The sequence below is a fragment of the Rattus norvegicus genome, chromosome 13 (genome assembly GCF_021556685.1).
Source record: "Rattus norvegicus strain SHRSP/BbbUtx chromosome 13, alternate assembly SHRSP_T2T, whole genome shotgun sequence".
NCBI classification, from domain to species: Eukaryota; Metazoa; Chordata; class Mammalia; order Rodentia; family Muridae; genus Rattus; species Rattus norvegicus.
In genome coordinates this window covers 54,208,729-54,227,122 of record NC_141546.1, presented here as the reverse complement: position 1 = coordinate 54,227,122, position 18,394 = coordinate 54,208,729, and the positions used below count along the sequence as shown (strand labels likewise).

The 18,394-nt window shown below is 38.3% G+C and overlaps 1 protein-coding gene across 3 annotated transcripts in view; it reads right to left on the bottom strand.

Moving 5' to 3' along the window:
• Kcnt2 (potassium sodium-activated channel subfamily T member 2) overlaps positions 1–12,399 on the bottom strand; it is a 402,380-nt gene extending 389,981 nt beyond the window's left edge. For 2 of the 3 annotated variants that reach the window (XM_087580809.1, XM_087580810.1), the window contains exon 1: positions 11,784–12,399. In XM_087580809.1, coding sequence (XP_087436935.1) covers positions 11,784–11,878 — 95 coding nt within the window. In that variant the 5' untranslated portion in view covers positions 11,879–12,399. 3 annotated transcript variants of the gene reach the window in all.
• Positions 12,400–18,394: the final 5,995 nt, after the last annotated feature.

Sequence of the window (18,394 nt, the reverse complement as noted above, 5' to 3'; positions counted from 1 at the left end):
GCTTCTAACTTCTGTATAGTAGAAAAGTTGCAAATGCAAAGAGACACAGGAAGCTTCTTTCTGGGACTGAAAAACATGGTGATGCTTCAGCAGAAGTGGTGCCCCGAATGTCAAAGATAAACAGGAAAGATTGGTTCTTAGAAGGAGAACCGAAACACATGAGTCATTGTCTCTTTATAAGACTAAGCACCTCTGTGCACCTCAGCCTTGCCTGACTTGAACTTGTGATCTCCCTCTCTCAATCTCCTGAACATTATAGCTGTATAACACTGTGGCTATATGGTCTAAGATAATGTGCATTCTCTTCATGGACTTGATATATGTTTGCATATTTTTCTCTAAGATAATCGCTGTACATGCTAACGATACCCTTAAACTATTATAAGTGCTATTTTTCAATGAAGAAACTGCTGGGGTTAGGCAGTAAAGCTCAGTAGGAGAGGAGTGCAGAAGGCAGGTTTGGAATGAAGAGTAACTTAGGCAAGCACTGGAAACAACATAAATTAGAAGCAAGGATTAGAGTTGAGCAGGAAAGAAAAGTTTAAGTAAGTTAATAACTAAGCAAGTTGTCAAAGTAACAAATATTCCTCTAAAATTTTGAAATGAAAAAATGAAGGCACAGAAAAGCCCACCATCCTGATCGTCCCAAGTATTACTACCACCACATAGTGCATTGTGCGACAGGGCTGATCATGCATGGACTCCGCCTCCACAGTCCCAGAGACAAAGGCAGTGCCTGCTGCTAAGCTCCCCATGTAAATTTCCGAATTCGCTCTAATAGTCATTTGAATTGTCACAGTATAAATTATGGACTGGAAAGACATTTTCAAGTCAAATGATTTAAACTACAATACCTGGACTCAAAGCGAGCATTAAAATTATTTTATTTCTACAGGAATGGGGGAAAAAAGAAAACCTTGAATTCAAATGACCTTTTATTTCCATTATAATAATGTGTCTGTGGTGTGCACACAGATATTCACAGCTGTGACTTCGATTCTTTTGTTTAGGTAAAATCCTTGCTAATACTTTAAAAAATTGCAACCCCTGGTGCTTTTTGGATAAGCCATTTTGTTAACTAGTGTAGAATCCAAAATAGATGGAAGTTATGACTTTTCCCTTAGACAGTCATGTGTCACACCTGTAGAGAAAATGCAAATCTGCAAAACTGTATGCCTCCACAGAATACCATAAAACTCAAAATATGGAGAATTGATTTTTAAGTATTTCATTAGTAGTTCTGCAGCCAGTTTGAAGTCAAATCATGAGGCATAATGGCAGGAGCCAGAGATGTAAGAGAAACTCCAGCCATGATACAACACTAAAACCCTGAGGCAGACATTGGCCTATGCGAGAAGGGATGGTTTCTGTGGAGAAGGGTAATGGTTACATTTGAAGAAGTATATCGAAAGAAAAGTTAATGAGTGGACAGCATTAGATGATGAAGGAATGGTTTGGCTGTAATATAATAGGCAGCAATGATACAACAGGCTTTAAAACAGGAGTACTTTATATGGGTACTGAAATCTTGTTTGAGAAATGCATAGAGGGAATAAGGCTGGGGTTAGGCAGTGAAGCTCAGTAGGAGAGGAGGCAGGTTTGGAATGAAGAGTAATGTAGGCAAGCACTGCAAACAACATAAATTAGAAGCAAGGATTAGAGGTGACTGGGAAAGAAAAGTTTAAGTAAGCTAATAACTAAACGAGCTGTAAAAGTGACAACTATTCCTCTAAAATTTTGAAATGAAAAAATATAGAGTGATTATATCCATAGAGGGTGATGATGAATCAGCAAAAAATATGTTCTGGCTTCATATTATTTATATCACAAATGAATAACCAAGAGTTGAGAACAGTATGCTGTTAATATATATCCCGCACATAAATATATGTATACATATACATGTATCAAGATACATGGGGTCAAATAAATAACTAAATTCTGACTGTAACCAAGTGTTTTTATTATTTGTTTGCTTGCAGTTATTTGCATGATGTAACTGTGTTTATGTCCATATGTGCACATGTGCCATGTTACATGTATGGCAATCAGAGAACGACTTTTGCTCAATTCTTTCCACTATGATTATTCTGGGGCTCAAGCCCATGTCATCAAGCTTAGTGGCAAACACTTTTATCTGTGAGCCATCATTGCAGCCCTTGACAAAGTCATCATGTTCTGTAAAATTTTATTATCGTTTACTTTGGGAATTTGTGAATAAAGGATCTAAATTATTGTGAAATACATATGTGACTTTAAGTAGACAGTTCTTTCTAGTCAATCAGAGCTCAGCAATTGAGAATGCTGGAAGAATCTTAGAGAGTTTATTGTCCTTTTAGGATAGGAAAATAAGGAGCAATATTCCAAAGGAGCAATTGTCTTTAAATTGGAACACCAGGAAAAACTGGGTTTCTCCTGGAGTAGTTTATTTCTCATTCTAAAAGACTGATAATGTTGACTAATTTTGTGCTTCATCTCCAGGAACTATTTGAAAACCCATGGAATTCACACAATGCACCAGTGCTCTATACCCAACCAAAGGTGGTTCATATTCATCATGGTATGTGTTCTATGTATTCAATGCTACCGCATCTATTTCTAGAAACTACTGCCAATCTACAAAGCAGGTGAAGCATAATAACGGATCAGCCTAAGCCCTAAGTTCCTAATCAAGAAATCGCACATGATCACAATTAAGCACCAGCACCTCTCTGCAAGATATTTTTCATTATCACCAAAAATAAAGACATACAAATCTTTGTTTTAGTTGTTCTAATTTCAGTATTCATTCTTCAATCCGTTAAACATACATTGTTCTAGATACAAAAGGAGAATATAGATGATATATCACACATCATATGTCAATCATATATAATGTATCGTGTATCATATAGTATACAATGTATATAATGTATAATCTGATAATATATATAAACATATATAAGGGCCAACTTCCAAATAGCCTAACATTATTCTGGAGCTGATCACGTTAATATTGGCTATGATAATGCAAACTGTGGATAATTTCTATGTCTTAAAAAATCTTTGCATTGTTTTATATTTCATTCACCTGTTTTTTAAAGAACAGAAGCTATACTTATGTTATAAGCATATTTTGCAAGCATAATGAGATTCCAATTCTCTCCCTGTACCTTGAAACAACATATGTATTTCTGTAGCATCTGGGACGTATCAGTGAAATGAAAAAATGGGACAGAATTCCTCTCAATTCATATAAAGATAAATAATGCATATAACATGATTAGAAGAAGAGTTGAGCGTATTAAGCTCTTTGTAAATGTTCCCATTCCTTTAACAATTACTAAACTTAATATTACCAATCGTTCTCTTTCTATAGTTTGTATTTTCAGGAGATATGGTTGAAACAGCCTATGACCTCATTTGTCTGGAGATAGCCGAAGTACAAAGTGCTTAAAATTCTATGTATAATTTGCAATGTAATTTTCACATTGCATGGCAATAGCTATGTTCATTAACATCACTCTTTAACAGTAACTGGTACAGCTTGCTGATCACTCTCTTTTGATTCCTAGGGGAGTGAGGGTCATTTTCATTTTTGACAGGCCTAAGACAGCAGGCTATCCATTATTAAAGCAAGCATCTGGCCCTTGTTGTTAATAATGGGTTGTTTACAATCTAAGGACAAGCTAGGAGTTTCTTTCCCTAGGGAGTTAAACAAGGTCGAAATGTGTTAATCTGCCTTTATCCCTACTTACACAGTGATTTACAAGATGGGTTAAGTGTGCCTTTGTAATAACAGTCTTTCATTATGATTGTGTGTAAGTTGCATGTAGGAAAAACCAAGAACAATCAGGCCTTCATTTTCCAGCCTTGCCTTGCTGGCTTTTTTTTCCCCCTCTCTTTGGGTTTTGAATGCAAAATTACTTCCTTAAACACATCTACATCCTGTGAATGTGTAAAGCAACTTGTAGTTCATAGAACTCACACTCTAAAGGGAATGATGGTGGTTTAAAAGCAGTACCATGTTTGCCAAAGTGCTGAACTGAAAAAGCACAGTTGGGAAGAGAGGTCATGCTGACTCGGAACAGGAAAGGGATCAGGAGTTGCTGATCTGCTGCCTGCCCCTGCCCTTAGAGACCAGCTAATCTTCACAGTGGCTTTCTGTTTCTGCTTCCTGCTCTTCGTCAAAAAATCATGAAGGTGAATAAGATCAATTCAAAGTTCAATCTGAAATTAAGGAAAAGGCTATGTTGGGTTTCCCTTCCCTGATGATCATACTATGCCTCCACTCCCCAAATATCCTTCTTAATTTCTTATTTAGAGAACTAGGGTTTCCCTGGTTTTAGCCTCTTCACCTTTAATTTTCAAGCCATCCCCATCTCCCAATCAAAAAGATAAATTGAATACCACTAGAGCACTAAATGATTTACTTTAAATAAATGCTCCTTTCCTATGTATGTGAAAGGATTTATTTGTTCCTTCTTTGAAACTGTCCTACATCACAGAGTCTCTTCAAAAAACAAACAAAAAAAAAAAACCAGTTTGTTCTGGCTGTCCCCAATTACAGGGCAGTCAAGGGCAGATTTCTAATCTTCTGTATGGTAGATTTCGGTCTAACAACTTGCAGAGAACTCAACATCATTCTAGTACTGGATTTCTATATTTGTCCTTGGTAGAAGTCAGAGTCTGTATCCATCAGCTTCAAACATGTACAACCCACTACTCTATGGAATCAAATGTCCACTGGCTCATATCTGCCAATACCCAAGTCATAATGGTAACGGACAATCCTAGATTAGAAAGAAAAGTGATTCAAGTGAGTGCATTTCAATTCCCAAAGAACCAGTCTCTGTTCACCAATTCACAGACGCTGATTAAGAAAACTGTTAAAAACATAATAGAATACTATTAGAAAACATACCAATATCAATGACCTTTTTAAAAGCAATAAAAGTTAATAAGACAGTCCAGATGATGAGATAAAACTTATGATTGTGAATGTGGTGAGATTCTTGGTTTCATTCAAAATAGAATCAATCACAATTAATTATTACTATATATTCATTTCTTTTGGAGAACACACACACTTTGCTTATCTGTGGATAACTTTAAAAATGACATCCAATGGTTGCAGCTAACCATTGGACTGAACAAGGGGACCCCAATGGAGGAGTTAGAGAAAAGACTAAAGGAGATGAAAGGGTTTGCAGTAACATAGGAAGAACAACAATATCAGTCAACTAGACTCCACCAGAACTCCCAGTGACTAAACCACCAACCAATGAATACACATGAAGGAACCCATGACTGCAGCTACACATGTGGCAGAGGATGGCATTATCCAGCATCAGTTGGAGGAAAAGCCCTTGCTCCTGTGAAGGTTCGTTTCCCCAATGTAGGGTAATGACAGGGTGTTGAGGTTGGAGTAGGCAGGTAGGAATGGGAACACAATCAAGGAAAGGGAGGGGTATGAGAGATGGGGAAAAGGTGATAACATTTGAAATGTAAATACATAAATTATCTAAGAAAAATAACATTATAATAAAAAAATCCAAGCAGCACAATAGACACACAAAATCTTCAAGTCTCATTCTGAGTTAAAGATTAAGGTTTTTTCAGTTGTCCAGCCCACACTCAGCTCCTTTAGCCATTTTCTGTAGGTTCAAATAAAAAGTCTATGTAAATCTTAGCTGACACTTCCCTGGAATGCTGGGTCCTTAATCGAACTGACACTGACTTTCTTCACTTCCTAAAAAAATCCCTTGATCTCTCCATCCAGACACCCTTAATAAGGGGCCTGTAAGTCAGAAAATTTAGTTTCCTATGCCATTCATTAATTCAAATCTTTAGTCCTTAAACTCAGAGTAAGTTTGTTTGAAACCTTTCATTGTCTGATATAAAAAACAACATATTGCAATTTCATATTCCCAAAGTTCCTAATGATTTTTTCCTCTGTAGCTACCATGGTGGTGGTTAAAACTATTATGACAACTAAAAGAACTGTATCAATTGCAACAATTTTCTGACCCATTAAATTCTGCCACATTAGATTACAAAAGAACATAAAAGATGAATTTTCTCATATTTCATTTTTATCCCAAGATATCTAATGTTCCTTTTTTGATACTATGACTGATGTTAATATCCATTTTACATTTCAAGAAGAAGTTGAGAGGATAATTGTGTTTTATTGTTATCAATTGAGGAACCATCTCATTAATCCACAATGTTAGTGTTCATTTCTTTACTTAAACTACAACTGCACACACCCAGACATCAGAGAACAACCTGCAAGAACTCGTTCTCCGCTTTCATCATGTCGTTCCTAGGGACTGAAATCAAATCATCAGGCTTAAGTACAACATCTTCTTCCTATGTAACCTGTCTTGCTGGCCCTCAAAACTCTGTATCTATATCTCTGGTATCTGATGGTTAAGATCCTTATAAACTGGGTTGGGGATTTAGCTCAGTGGTAGAGCGCTTGCCTAGCAAGCGCAAGGCCCTGGGTTCAGTCCCCAGCTCCAAAAAAAAAAAAAAAAAAAAAAAAAAAGAAAAGAAAAAAAAAAAAGAAAAAAGAAAAAAAAAGAAAAAAAAGATCCTTATAAACTGAGTATACCAGTGTATGTGGAGAGACAAGACATAAGGGAACAAAGTGCAGGTAGCCTGGGCTACATTGTTAGTTCCAGGAGCTAACCTCGGCTACAGAGATCAAAGACCGAATGGAAAGTAAGTTGTTTTTATATTTCTTTGTTGCACAAAATAGCCCATGTTCAGTCACAAGTTGTTAAAAAATAATAGCCTTCCTGGATGGTGTGCAGAAAAAGTTATCAGTAGTAAAACTCAGAGAAAGCATCATTTTTAAAAAAAAAAAACCTTAATGAAAGAAAATGTACAAGACTTATTAATGAATAATATTATCTAGAAAAGTCAAGGCTAACAGTTTCAGACTATAAATAAATAAACTCCTTAAACTTCTTAAAAAGTATTTCTAACTTCATTTTCTAAAAGGAACCTAGACAAGTCTGGCGTATAAATGGCACTAGTAAAACATAAACACACTATTTTTAAGAATGTAGAAAAATGATGCATTCATTTCTAGAAAGATTCTTATAAGGAATATGAATGGAAGGGGCTTCAAATGGATGCTCTGCACTTACTGCTAACATCAGAGAAAGAAACCTTAATCGAGCATACTCACAGCACCTATAAGTATATTTGTATTATTTTATTTTATGTTTTCTTTCACTGGTGGGGAAATTTGTATTTAGGCTTTATATTGTGTGCTTTTCATGTTATCTTTCAAACTTGTTTTTTTCTCCATGTCTTTATCTATTCTTGAGGCAGTGTGTGTTCACACACCTAGATATCAGAGAACAACCTGCAAAAACTCATTCTTTACTTTAATCATGTGATTCCTAAGGATCATCAAACCTAACATCTTCTTCCTACATAACCTGTCTTGCTGGTCCTCAAAGCTCTGTTTGGCAGAAGTTGCATTACTACTAAAAAGGAGGGGGGAATATTTTAATAATTCTGGTGCGTAGTTAAGTTAATCCAAAGTATTTCCCTTGTCGCTCATCTAAACATGGTTTTGCACCCATCCTCCAGCCTGAGTTGAAGCTGCAGGTAACCGCTCAGTGGGAGGAGCAATGCTTTCCAAATGTTTCATACCATGCGTAGAAAATGAGACTGCTGTGTTCTAACTGCCCCAGACCAACTAATTTGAAAACTCACATTTAAATTCCAGTATGAGTTTCTGTCATAGGGGGAAAAAGTGTGATGTTTCAATTCCTGTTAATACTTGAAAATCAATATCAATGTGTTTTTTTTCTGTGTCTCAAGTATTATGATAAACAGAAAATAAATGTGTGGCTAGGGAGATGGGTTAAGTACCTGCCACTCATTTCTGATGACTGTCTACCAAAAAGGCAAGTTCTGGGTTCAGTTAGAAGTCCTCCTCAATAAGTAAAAGTCAAGAGTGGATGAGTAAAACACCTGCTGATGACAATCTCCTGCCTCAACTCTCAGGGCCAAGTAAGTGCACACTTACACACTTATATACATGCATTTATCAAACAGGCAAACATGTACACAAACTTATATGTGTAACCTGTGAGGAAGCAGTCTTAAACTACTAATGCCTACTTTAGTTTAGAATTCTTTCTTTTTTTTGCCTTATTTATACTGTTTCTTTCTTGCATGGTGCTAAGAAAATACAGGTTTTTCTGGATTATTTTTTAATAATGTTAAATCATTTTATGGTATTACATATTTATAGGTAATTGCACTATATAGCTAAAACAGTAAACAAGTCATTTTATGCACTTGATAAAACTTAGAATATTCTTAAAATGTATAAAATAATCTGAATTTAAAAGTTTAAATTAAATATCTTACAATAAATAACTACAGTCTAAAATAATGTTATTTATTATGCGAGATAAGTTGGTTTACTTATACAAATGTTCCATATGGCATTGCAAAATCTATTCTTCACATCTAATTCTATTATATACACTAATATACTTTGTGGTATAATGACTAGTAATTTTCAACTAATCCAGTATCTACTCAAATTTGTTAACTACTTTATAGATATCTCTTAATCTCTTCATTGATTGACCTGTATTCTTTGTTCAAATCCTGCTTTAGTTCTAATCACTAGGAATTGCTTGCATTGATTTTCAGTATCACCTATAAATCAGAAAGGACATACTTGAAATGACTGTAGTTGAAATAACTGCCCTAATTTTTGAAAAGGAGAATGGCCCTAATTAAGTAAGTGGCTACAATTGAGACCTGTCCATTAGCAGTAATAGGAATGGTTACAATTTGTCGACATCAATGGCACTGTGTTCTAAACTTTTGAAATTTAAAAATTCAAAATGAAAGAGGAGAAAGGCCGGCATTAACTTGCTGAGAGTCTTTAAAACTTGAGACTTACCAGGGTTTGACTTTAGGAGAATACTTTGAATTGTTATTGCTTTAGAATTAGAGAAACATTAAATAGAAAGCACGGGCTCTTTGCATTTACTCCAGTCTACACATTACAGAACGGCTTCCATGCGAAGCCAATCTCTGTGCATGAGTTTTTATCACAGAATAAAAAAGAAACTACAAAATATTCTAAATGTTACACTAAAGATGTATTGAGGACTTTAGTCCAGTTCTTGGATGGTGACATCTGCATTATCTTCAAGCCAATGCATAATATACTATCCACAAAGGGAACTGGATTTTCTTGACGTTGGAAGATGAAAATTCTTCTAGAACATAGTCAGAACATAAAACAATGCCATGTTTATGTTCTATCATATTCTACTGATCAAAGGGAACTACATGCAGATGAGAAAGAGTTGATTACATAAGATGACACTAAAGAATGTATCCATACACCTTATATATTATGTATGCAATACTGCACACCCACAGGTGTGTGTGTGTGTGTGTGTGTGTGTGTGTGTGTGTATTCTGCATAATGTATGCTGTGCAGCATAGGCTCAAGATTACCTACAATCAGCTTACACAATATAAATTTTGATGACCTACCTATCCTACCTGATGTCACAGAAAATCTATGGTAGAGAATATACACTTTCTCAAGCAAGTTTTGATGGATCCTGCTTGAAAACCCACCAAATGGGAAGTTGAGTCAGGAGAATTACGAATTTGAGGCCAGCCTAAGCTGTATACTGAGTTTCAGGCCACAAATCTGAGCTATAGTTTATATCTACGTACACTCATCAGCATTTTATTTTCTGTGCAAGAATACCTCTTCCCACATCTGTCATATCCTCACTCATTTTCCCAAACTACTAAGATTCACCTTAAAGTTCTTCAAGCATCTGTTACCCTATATCTAGAACAAAAGTCTTCCATCTTCTCAATAGAGAAGGTGGTCATCTTGATTCGGATTTCCCCAGAAACCAACAAAGAGGTTTATTTTGATATGGACACTGATAACAACAGTCAGTAGGGCCATAAAGTCCACCATATGAAGACAGTAACTATTGTATGCAAGTAGAATTGTATTGGATACAATATAGTAAACTGTTTTAAATTATTCTATTCAAGAAGAAAAGTACTACCACACTTATTTTAAAAAAAAACAAAAAACAAAAAACAACTCCCAATTTGTTCATCGTCACTCTGGCCACCTCTTCTCCACCCACGGTCCAGTGTGCTCCCAGAATTACTGGGCAAGAATGACTGAGGGAGGGGATTCAGAAGGCATTTGTAGAAGGAAGTCTAAAGAATATGACCAGAGACCACAATGCATCTGTTGGTAGAGACAGACTGCATACTACGACATGGAAGTGATACCTTCCTCAACTCCTTAGGGATTGAATCAACACATACCACAGAGTAAGCTAAGGTTGCTGCTCTGACTGAATGGCAAAGAGGAACGTGTGCTCTCAGCAAACAGAAATGACATGGCACACTTACTCATAAGAGTTTAAGATCCTAAAAAGTCGAGGAAGAGAGAAGTACAACTGTGAGTTTTATGTAAAAGAACCAACAGTAAGAATCCAAATCAGGGTAGGTGCCAAGTAAGCAATGTAAACTCACTGAAACAGCCATTTAATTATCTAGCTAACTCCAGTTAACACCAATTAACACCTTCATTTAGATTCATGGCCAATAAACCGATAATGAGGTCTTCAAACTTCTAAGCAATATGCAAGGTTTTGCCTAGGAAGAGATTCTATGTAAACAGTACCTTCCACAAATCATCCATGCCTACGTCACTAAGTTACTAAAGTAAGGCCAGGAAAGATACTCATCTCTGAAGTCCAAGACGGATTCCCGGGAATACTGCAATATGAGTTAGTGCTGGAAACTGAGAAGGTGAGGGAAAAAGCAGAAGGCATATTGCCTAGTGAATGCAAGAGGTACTTCAGATTGGACCAATAATGGACCTTTCATCTAATTCAAATAGAACATCAATGCCTAACTGAACTTCGGGGAATTATTTAATCTTCATTGAGACCTTAGTTATACATACTTAAAAGCAAGAAAATGTGGCATGTGATACGTGAAATTACCATTCAAAAAAATTCAATGAAACAAAAAGTGTGCAGAAAAATTATCCAAAGCATCTTGTAACCAAAATCGGACGAAGCTTTAATGCCATTGATAAAACACATGAGCAATGTTTTGCTAGTAATAAATATTTCAGCTTTGAAACATCGCTTTGAGATACACATTATTTAGTTGAAAAAATAGGCGAATCACACTCCAAGAACCTCTGTTCCGTGTATTTTCTATCCCAAGCGTTCTTGCTTCACTAACTACCTGTTACATATTTAAACCAATTGCCCACCTGAACGCCAAATATTTAAACAGTGGAAATTCCCAATGGTGAGCAGCATCTAGTTGAGACAGCACTGACAAGGAGTGAGAAAGTGGGTGCAGGAGATTTTGAGTTTCTACTGTGGTTTTTTTCAATCACTTGGATACATTTACGGGGTGGATTAGCTACACTAGGGAAATATTTGACACTGCAACTGCGTGCCATTTGGATGCGACTGTACCTCTGCTTGCAGCCTCACACACAACCAGGGAAGCACAGATAGACAAAGAATATCGAATAAATGCAACAAATGATTCTCAAGAATGAAAAAGTACAAAGAAAAGGAGTTCCTTGTCCACAGCAACTGCTCTACAGTGTTAAAATGGAGAGATGTAGAATCCCTTCTACTCCCTCAGTGCTGGTCTCCCTTTCCCTCCATCCCCTCCACAGCTCTCCAGTCCTGTCCGCTTCCAGCAGTATTTGTGGAACGGTGCACCATGCCACTCACCTGTCATCATTCTGCCAGCCTTGGTCCCCTAGCAGCAAATCACGGAATCTGTACCTGGGAGGCAGAGGGGGTACTTCGCTCTCCAAATCAACCATCCTTTCTTAAGGAATGGGCAACATCCAACAAGGGATGGAGGAGGGCAGAAAGGGCCAGCAAGCCCTGCGGAGGGGGTTGCCGTGCTGGGGAGGGTGGGAGAAGGGCCGGGGGATGGGGGGACCCGGAGGGGGAGGGGTCGTTCGGCCGGAAGCTGAGACTGGAAAGGGGTGGCTCCTCTTCCCCGAGGGTGTGATGGGGATGATGCAAACCGAGCCCAGGAGCAAAAGTCTGGCTGCGACTTGAACCAGCGCTGCCAAGGAACCGCCCCCAAGCTCGGCGCCGCCTCTGGTTCCTAGAACCGGGGGGAGGCGGGGATGCAAAAGTTACTTCACCGACAAAAAAAGAACAGAAAAAAAAAAAAGAAAGAAAAGGAAAAGAAAATTCGCGCGGTGCCTAGAAAGAGGGCAGGTGGTGGGTGTGAGCACCGCGTGATGGCTAGGCACTTTCCTGAAAGGCAAGGACCAGAGCCTCCCACTAGGGCATCCCCGACCGCAGCTCTTTCGCCAGAAGAGCAAGCACTGGGCGCAGCCGGGCGAAGGCGGTGGGCTCAGGCTCTCCCGGTACAGGTCTTTCCTAGCAGTTGTTGAAGGCCCAGCCAATGAGCCTCCCCCTCATTAGCATAACACAGTGACGGCAGGAGGGTGCCTTGGGGACAACCAATGGGGGCGAGCTCTTTCGCAGATTCCAGAGCTCCAGACCCTTCCTGGGAAGTGGATGAGGGGTCCGGGAAAGGTTGCCAGGTATCACCAGCACCCAGGCTGTGGTCGCCTTCAGCTTCTGTGTGCACAGTGGAAATGGCTTGTTTCTGCAGAGGGAATCCCCGCTCTCAGCCTGAGGAAAGTCCTCTCCCCCGCCCCTTCTTGGTTCTAAGAAAAAGGTGGTGTTTCCCTGGTCTGAGGAAAATTGCAGGGCACCCTTATGCAGAAGCTGAAGAGAAATCTTTAAATAAGATCGCCCCCACCCCGCAAGCAAGGCAGGACTCTACTGAACAACTGCTGTAGGTGTGGGCTCCAGGGGCTGATGTACCTCTGTAGGAGCGCTTCACAAGGTCAGAGGAGGAAGAGAGCTCAGGACCCACAGCTGGCTTTTCAGCAGCTTCCTCATCTTCTCTGATACCTACTACCCTGTTCTAATTGAACACCTTGGTTTTTTCGTTCAGGAAGAGATACCCCAGGATTCTCTCTAACAGAAGTAGACACAACCCAACAGTACCTCAGGAAAGCAATAAACGCACCTCTCCTGGGGTCAAGAAACAGGAAAATTAATCAGGCCTCTGCTATCTTAAACTGAGAGGAGGAGTAGAAAACGGAAAAGTAAGGACCAAGTAAAGTTCTTTGTTTTGGTTTTCTTTGGTTTTGGGTGATTTGTTAGTTGGTTGGTTGGTTGATTTTTTTTTTTTAAGTTTCCTTATCAAGGAAATAGTAATTAATTCCTTTTGATTAGTTCTTAGTGGAGTTCATTTTGCAGAGAATCCACAAAGGAGCTGAAATGCAGAAAGAAATCAACACCGGTGCGATAACCGATGAGTTAATAGCAGCAAACAGTTGTTGTTTCTCACTTCCTGCTCATTCATCTAGAACAAGCAGATAATTCTTACCTCCTTTAGATTTCCTGACTCTCCCAGCTGAGGTGAATGTGTAACCTTCTTCCTTTGAAGCCTCCAAACGTCATTACGTTAGTGGTGTTTACCACATTCTGACTTCTTGAGTGATTATCTGTATGTTTTTAATGTCTTTTTTGTTCAGTGCCTTCAGAATAGACACAGAGCTTGCCCCCAAAATGCATTGCGATACTGACAAACAGCATGCTAGACTCAGAGTACGTGATATTGTAAGTTAGAGCGCTTTTCTTATTCTGCACTTTTATGACAATCTTAGTTGATACCTGAGTGATCAGATAACAGTGCTGGATAGAGCATCTCTGTCAAAAAGAATAAGGAAAAACCTGCTTAACTCCTAGAGTCACACACAGCTAGCCGTGAAGGACACTGATTGCTATGAAGTTTCCTAATGTGCTCAGTCAAAACAGACAGAACTGTGATAAGAGCATGCCAATTTTCTCTGTACCATAAAACTTTGATCAGAGTTTAAAATCTCCCAATACTCCAACTTTAGAAAAAAGATCTTAAAAGATAGCTACATTAAAAAAAAAAAACCCACTATTCTGAGATTCTTAAAATACAGCAATCATGGCTATGAAAACTTAAATTTATAATTAAGAGATCTTTTGCTCTATTTTACTCAACTTTTTTGACAGACTTTTTCTTTTGTCATTAATTTTGGCTTCTAGTTCTCCTACCTTCCCTTCACACTGCTATTCCTTTGTTTCTTATCTTGTCAAAGGCATCCCCTGCTGTTATAACCTATTATCCTGTTCCAAGCTTTAACTTGGTTTCTGACTTCACTGTGTGCTTGCAGTCTCTTATCTATTCACTTTCTCTGTGTGTATAGGAATCTCTGCTATGGCCTGAGATCCAGGAAATAAATTTAAACTTGATGTTGTCCAATATATAACTATATAATTATAATCCCAACCGGTTTCCCTATATAACTCCGACTGTAGATGAATAGCAATAGAAGAGAGTGTTCTCTCTCTCTCTCTCTCTCTCTCCACACACACACACACACACACACACACACACACACACACACATCAGTAGAGGAGATCAGTCTCACACACATACACATACATAAACAATAAAGGAGATTATTCACCTACAAACAACAGAGGAGATTGGCCACAAGCATAGCACACAAAAGTATTCTCAAAAATTATGCTAATAAAGATTACCAACATGAATGTTTATAATTTCATAGTTTTTGAAAAATGACTTGTACTTTCTAAAAGACACATTTGAAGATGTTTTTCAATCTCTTTTTATATGACTAACAAACATTATTTTTAAAAATTTCTGCTTTCCAATATGTTGATTATACAAATTTTTATTGGATATTTTTATTTACATTTCAAATGATATTCTCTTTCCCTGTTTCCTGTCCATAAACCCCCTAGCCCAACCCCCCCCTCTTCTTCTATGAGGGTCTTCCCACCACCCAACCATCCACCCCTCTCTGCCTCCCTGGCCTGACATTTCCCTAAACTGGGGGTCCAATCTTGGTAGGACCAAGGGCTTGCCCTCCTACTTGTGCCCAACAAGGCCATCCTCTACTACATATGCAGCTGGAGCCATAGGTCTGGCCATGTGTACTCTTTGGATGGTGGTTTACTCCCTTTGAGCTCTGGTTGTTGATGTTGTTGTTCTTATGGGGTTGCAAGCCCCTTAAGCTCCTTCAATCCGTTCTCTAATTCCTACAATGGAGACCTAGTTCTCAGTTCAATGATTGGCTGTGAGCATTTGCCTCTGTATTTGTCATGCTCTGGCACAGCCTCTCAGGAGACAGCTATATCAGGCTCCTGTCAGAATGCACTTCTTGGCATCAGCAATATTGTCTGGGTTTGGTTGTGGTATGGATATGGCCTGGATCCCCAGGTAGGGCAGGTTCTAAATGGCCTTTCCTCCAGTCTCTCCTTCTAGTATGCAGGCAAAGATGCTATTCATTCAGATAATACCTTCAAGGTATATAACATAACCATGTGAATGTGTTCTATTCTAAGCAGTGACTTTGACATCATCGTAATCTAACAGCTAAAGGAGTACAGTGGTGCAGGACTGACTATGCAGGAGTGCTGACTGTGGAGTGTGAAGGATCTCAGCAGTCACTAAAACGGGCTTTTGAGCCCATAGGGACACCTGATTCTGATTTGGAAAATTAAAAAGAAAGACCTTGTGATAAAGCAGCTGATGTTTATAATGATGAATGAAAAACGAGTGGAGACTTGGAGACAGGAGAGGGAGAAGATCCTAGAATAATAGCTAGAAGAAGGTCCTGGTGATGGGCTAGGGAGATGACTGAGATTAACTGTGCTTGCACCATAAGTGTAAAGACCTGAGTTTGATTCCCACAACCACAATAAAAGCTAGGCAAAGCCATGCATGTTTACAAGCCTAGGTGTGCAGTGCCAGCAAGAAGTTTGGTGCTTACTTACCACCTGCCTAGCACTAGGTTCAATGAGAAGCCCTGTCTCTTGAAAATACCACATAGTTATAGAGTACCAGCCAGCATATCTGCACACATATCACACATATACATAGGATCGATTTATATTAAACAGAAGGTATGATGAATACTAGTAAATGGGAAATTATCAAATAGTTTGAGTAGAGGTGTGTATTTAGCTAGAAACGGGGCAGAAACTAGGTCCAGAAAAGAGCAAAAAATGTCCAGCTATGAGACTCATTTTAAGTATCCTTTCTGACAGACTTTGAATCGATGAAAGTAAGTCTCATATAAAAACAAACAAGCAAACAAACAAACAGAAAACCCTTTTCCTTGCAGCAGTGGAATCAGCTATTTGACAAGGTAAACAGGAATGGATGGCAGAAGACTAGGAGCTCTGCTATGTTTCAGGTGAAATAAGGCCATTGTCAGAAACAACGATAATATGACTCAGATAGAAAAGTAGTTGTGCAGGAAATTGAGGCGACAGAATTTACAAGAACTGAGAAATTGTGTGATTTATTGTGTACACAGAATCAATGAAACTTCCTATGCCTTCTGAGCAGATTACGTCAGTGGAGAATATTTATTGTTGGATGAAAAACAGGGTTGAGGAAATAGTTTCCCTTTCTTTAGGCCATCTACAACTCATCAAATGAATTCTATGTGAATGTGTCAGTCCTAGAGCAAATATATGTCCAAGGTTATAAAACTGGGAAGCATTGGTTTTAAAGTACCTAGACACTGAGGAAAGATAAACTCACTGTACTCTTGCAGTGTGAGAAAAAAGGAGAAAGGAGACTATAGCCATAAAGACAACCATGCAGAAGCAATAAATCAGAAGCTGGACAAAAGCAAACTGGAATTCCATTCTGCTGGAAGAACCAAAGGACACCAGTTCTCCACTTACTTTAGTTGTATTCTGTGGCACTTGGTTTGAACAAAAATAGAATCTAAAGCAATAGCACAAAACTTGCCCTATATTCTAAGCATGACTGTCTATAAGAGAAGAATCACGTTATATGTCAGTAACCCTGAAAAGAGAAAAACCAAAGATAAAACACTATGCTTGCTTCTCAGATTCCTTCCAAACATGACAGACCAGTGATAGCAAGAGAGATAGTATCAAGATTTATTGAGGTATCATAGTAGCTAATACAATGTTTCCAACATATTTTCTAGTAATTCCTGACACTTTCACTAATTGTTCATGACGTGAAACATGAATGTAAGCTTCCAATAAAAGACTGTTTGGAGGAATATATACTTGGTATCTGTTTGTGGGTTTTGGACAAAGCTCCTAAAACTTTTATAGTCTTTGGAATAACAAGGACTTTTTATATACTTATTAGATAAGGGGTATATGAACCTAGATAGCTTCAGAATGGAAATTGGATGACAAAATGACAACAGTTTTTTTTAGAGATTTGAGACAGCCTCACTCCATCCTACAAACACTGTGAAGAGTGTCTCGATATTAAGTGGAAAAACATTTTGCAATGCCATAATCATTCATACCCATATAACAAAGCCTCAGTAGATTATAGATTGATAGATATACATATGATAGATAGATAGATAGATAGATAGATAGATAGATAGATGGTAGAGATGATAGATAGATAGATATGACAGACAGATAGACAGACAGACAGATTATAAAAATACAGACTTTAGAGACTTTCCAGTTGCTGGATGCATGGATGCTCCTAGAGGGTGGCTTTCCTATATTTCTTTCTCTATGTACTTTTTCTTCTTGGTCCTTATTTACAGGGTTTGCTATGTCCTTTGTAATAAATCTAGAAAACATGGACCAGACGTTTGTAGTTGTCCTAGCAAGTTTTCCAACAATGGGAAAGAAGTTCCCTAATTTAGAGCTAGGTATCCAAAAACAAGCTACTTGACAGCTGGCGTCTAAAGTGGGGAGTAATAACCTAGGAGTTGGCATTCATTGTGAAGCAAGACTTTATTCAGGAACAGGATGTGGAAATTGAATAAAGTGTTAGATATCTGATGGTTATCTGTTGATTAGTTGCCAATAGAGAGCATTATACACATTTTGATCATTGTGATGGTTAGTTTTAATTGTCACCATGACATTGTCTAGAGTTTACCTGGAATTAGTCTCAATGAGGGATTGTCCATTATATGACATTATATGTTATTAGCTGAGATTGGACTCTTTTTTTTTCAGTCTTATTGCAAACAAGTTCTGTGCCAGAATTGATTCAGCATGTGTCTTTTCTTGGTGCAAAAGCTGCCTGGGTTTACTTCAGCCTAAGTAGAACGAAGTCCCATTCTATCTTGTACATACACATATAATCTTTAAAAAGCTTTCCTTGCAGTTCCAGCTGGATGTGTCGGATTCTTGAATTGCATAAAACCCAGTCTAAAAAAGAACTTTGAGACTCCATTTCTCATTCCCAACCCCCTCCTGCATGTTTGGAGGCCAACAGC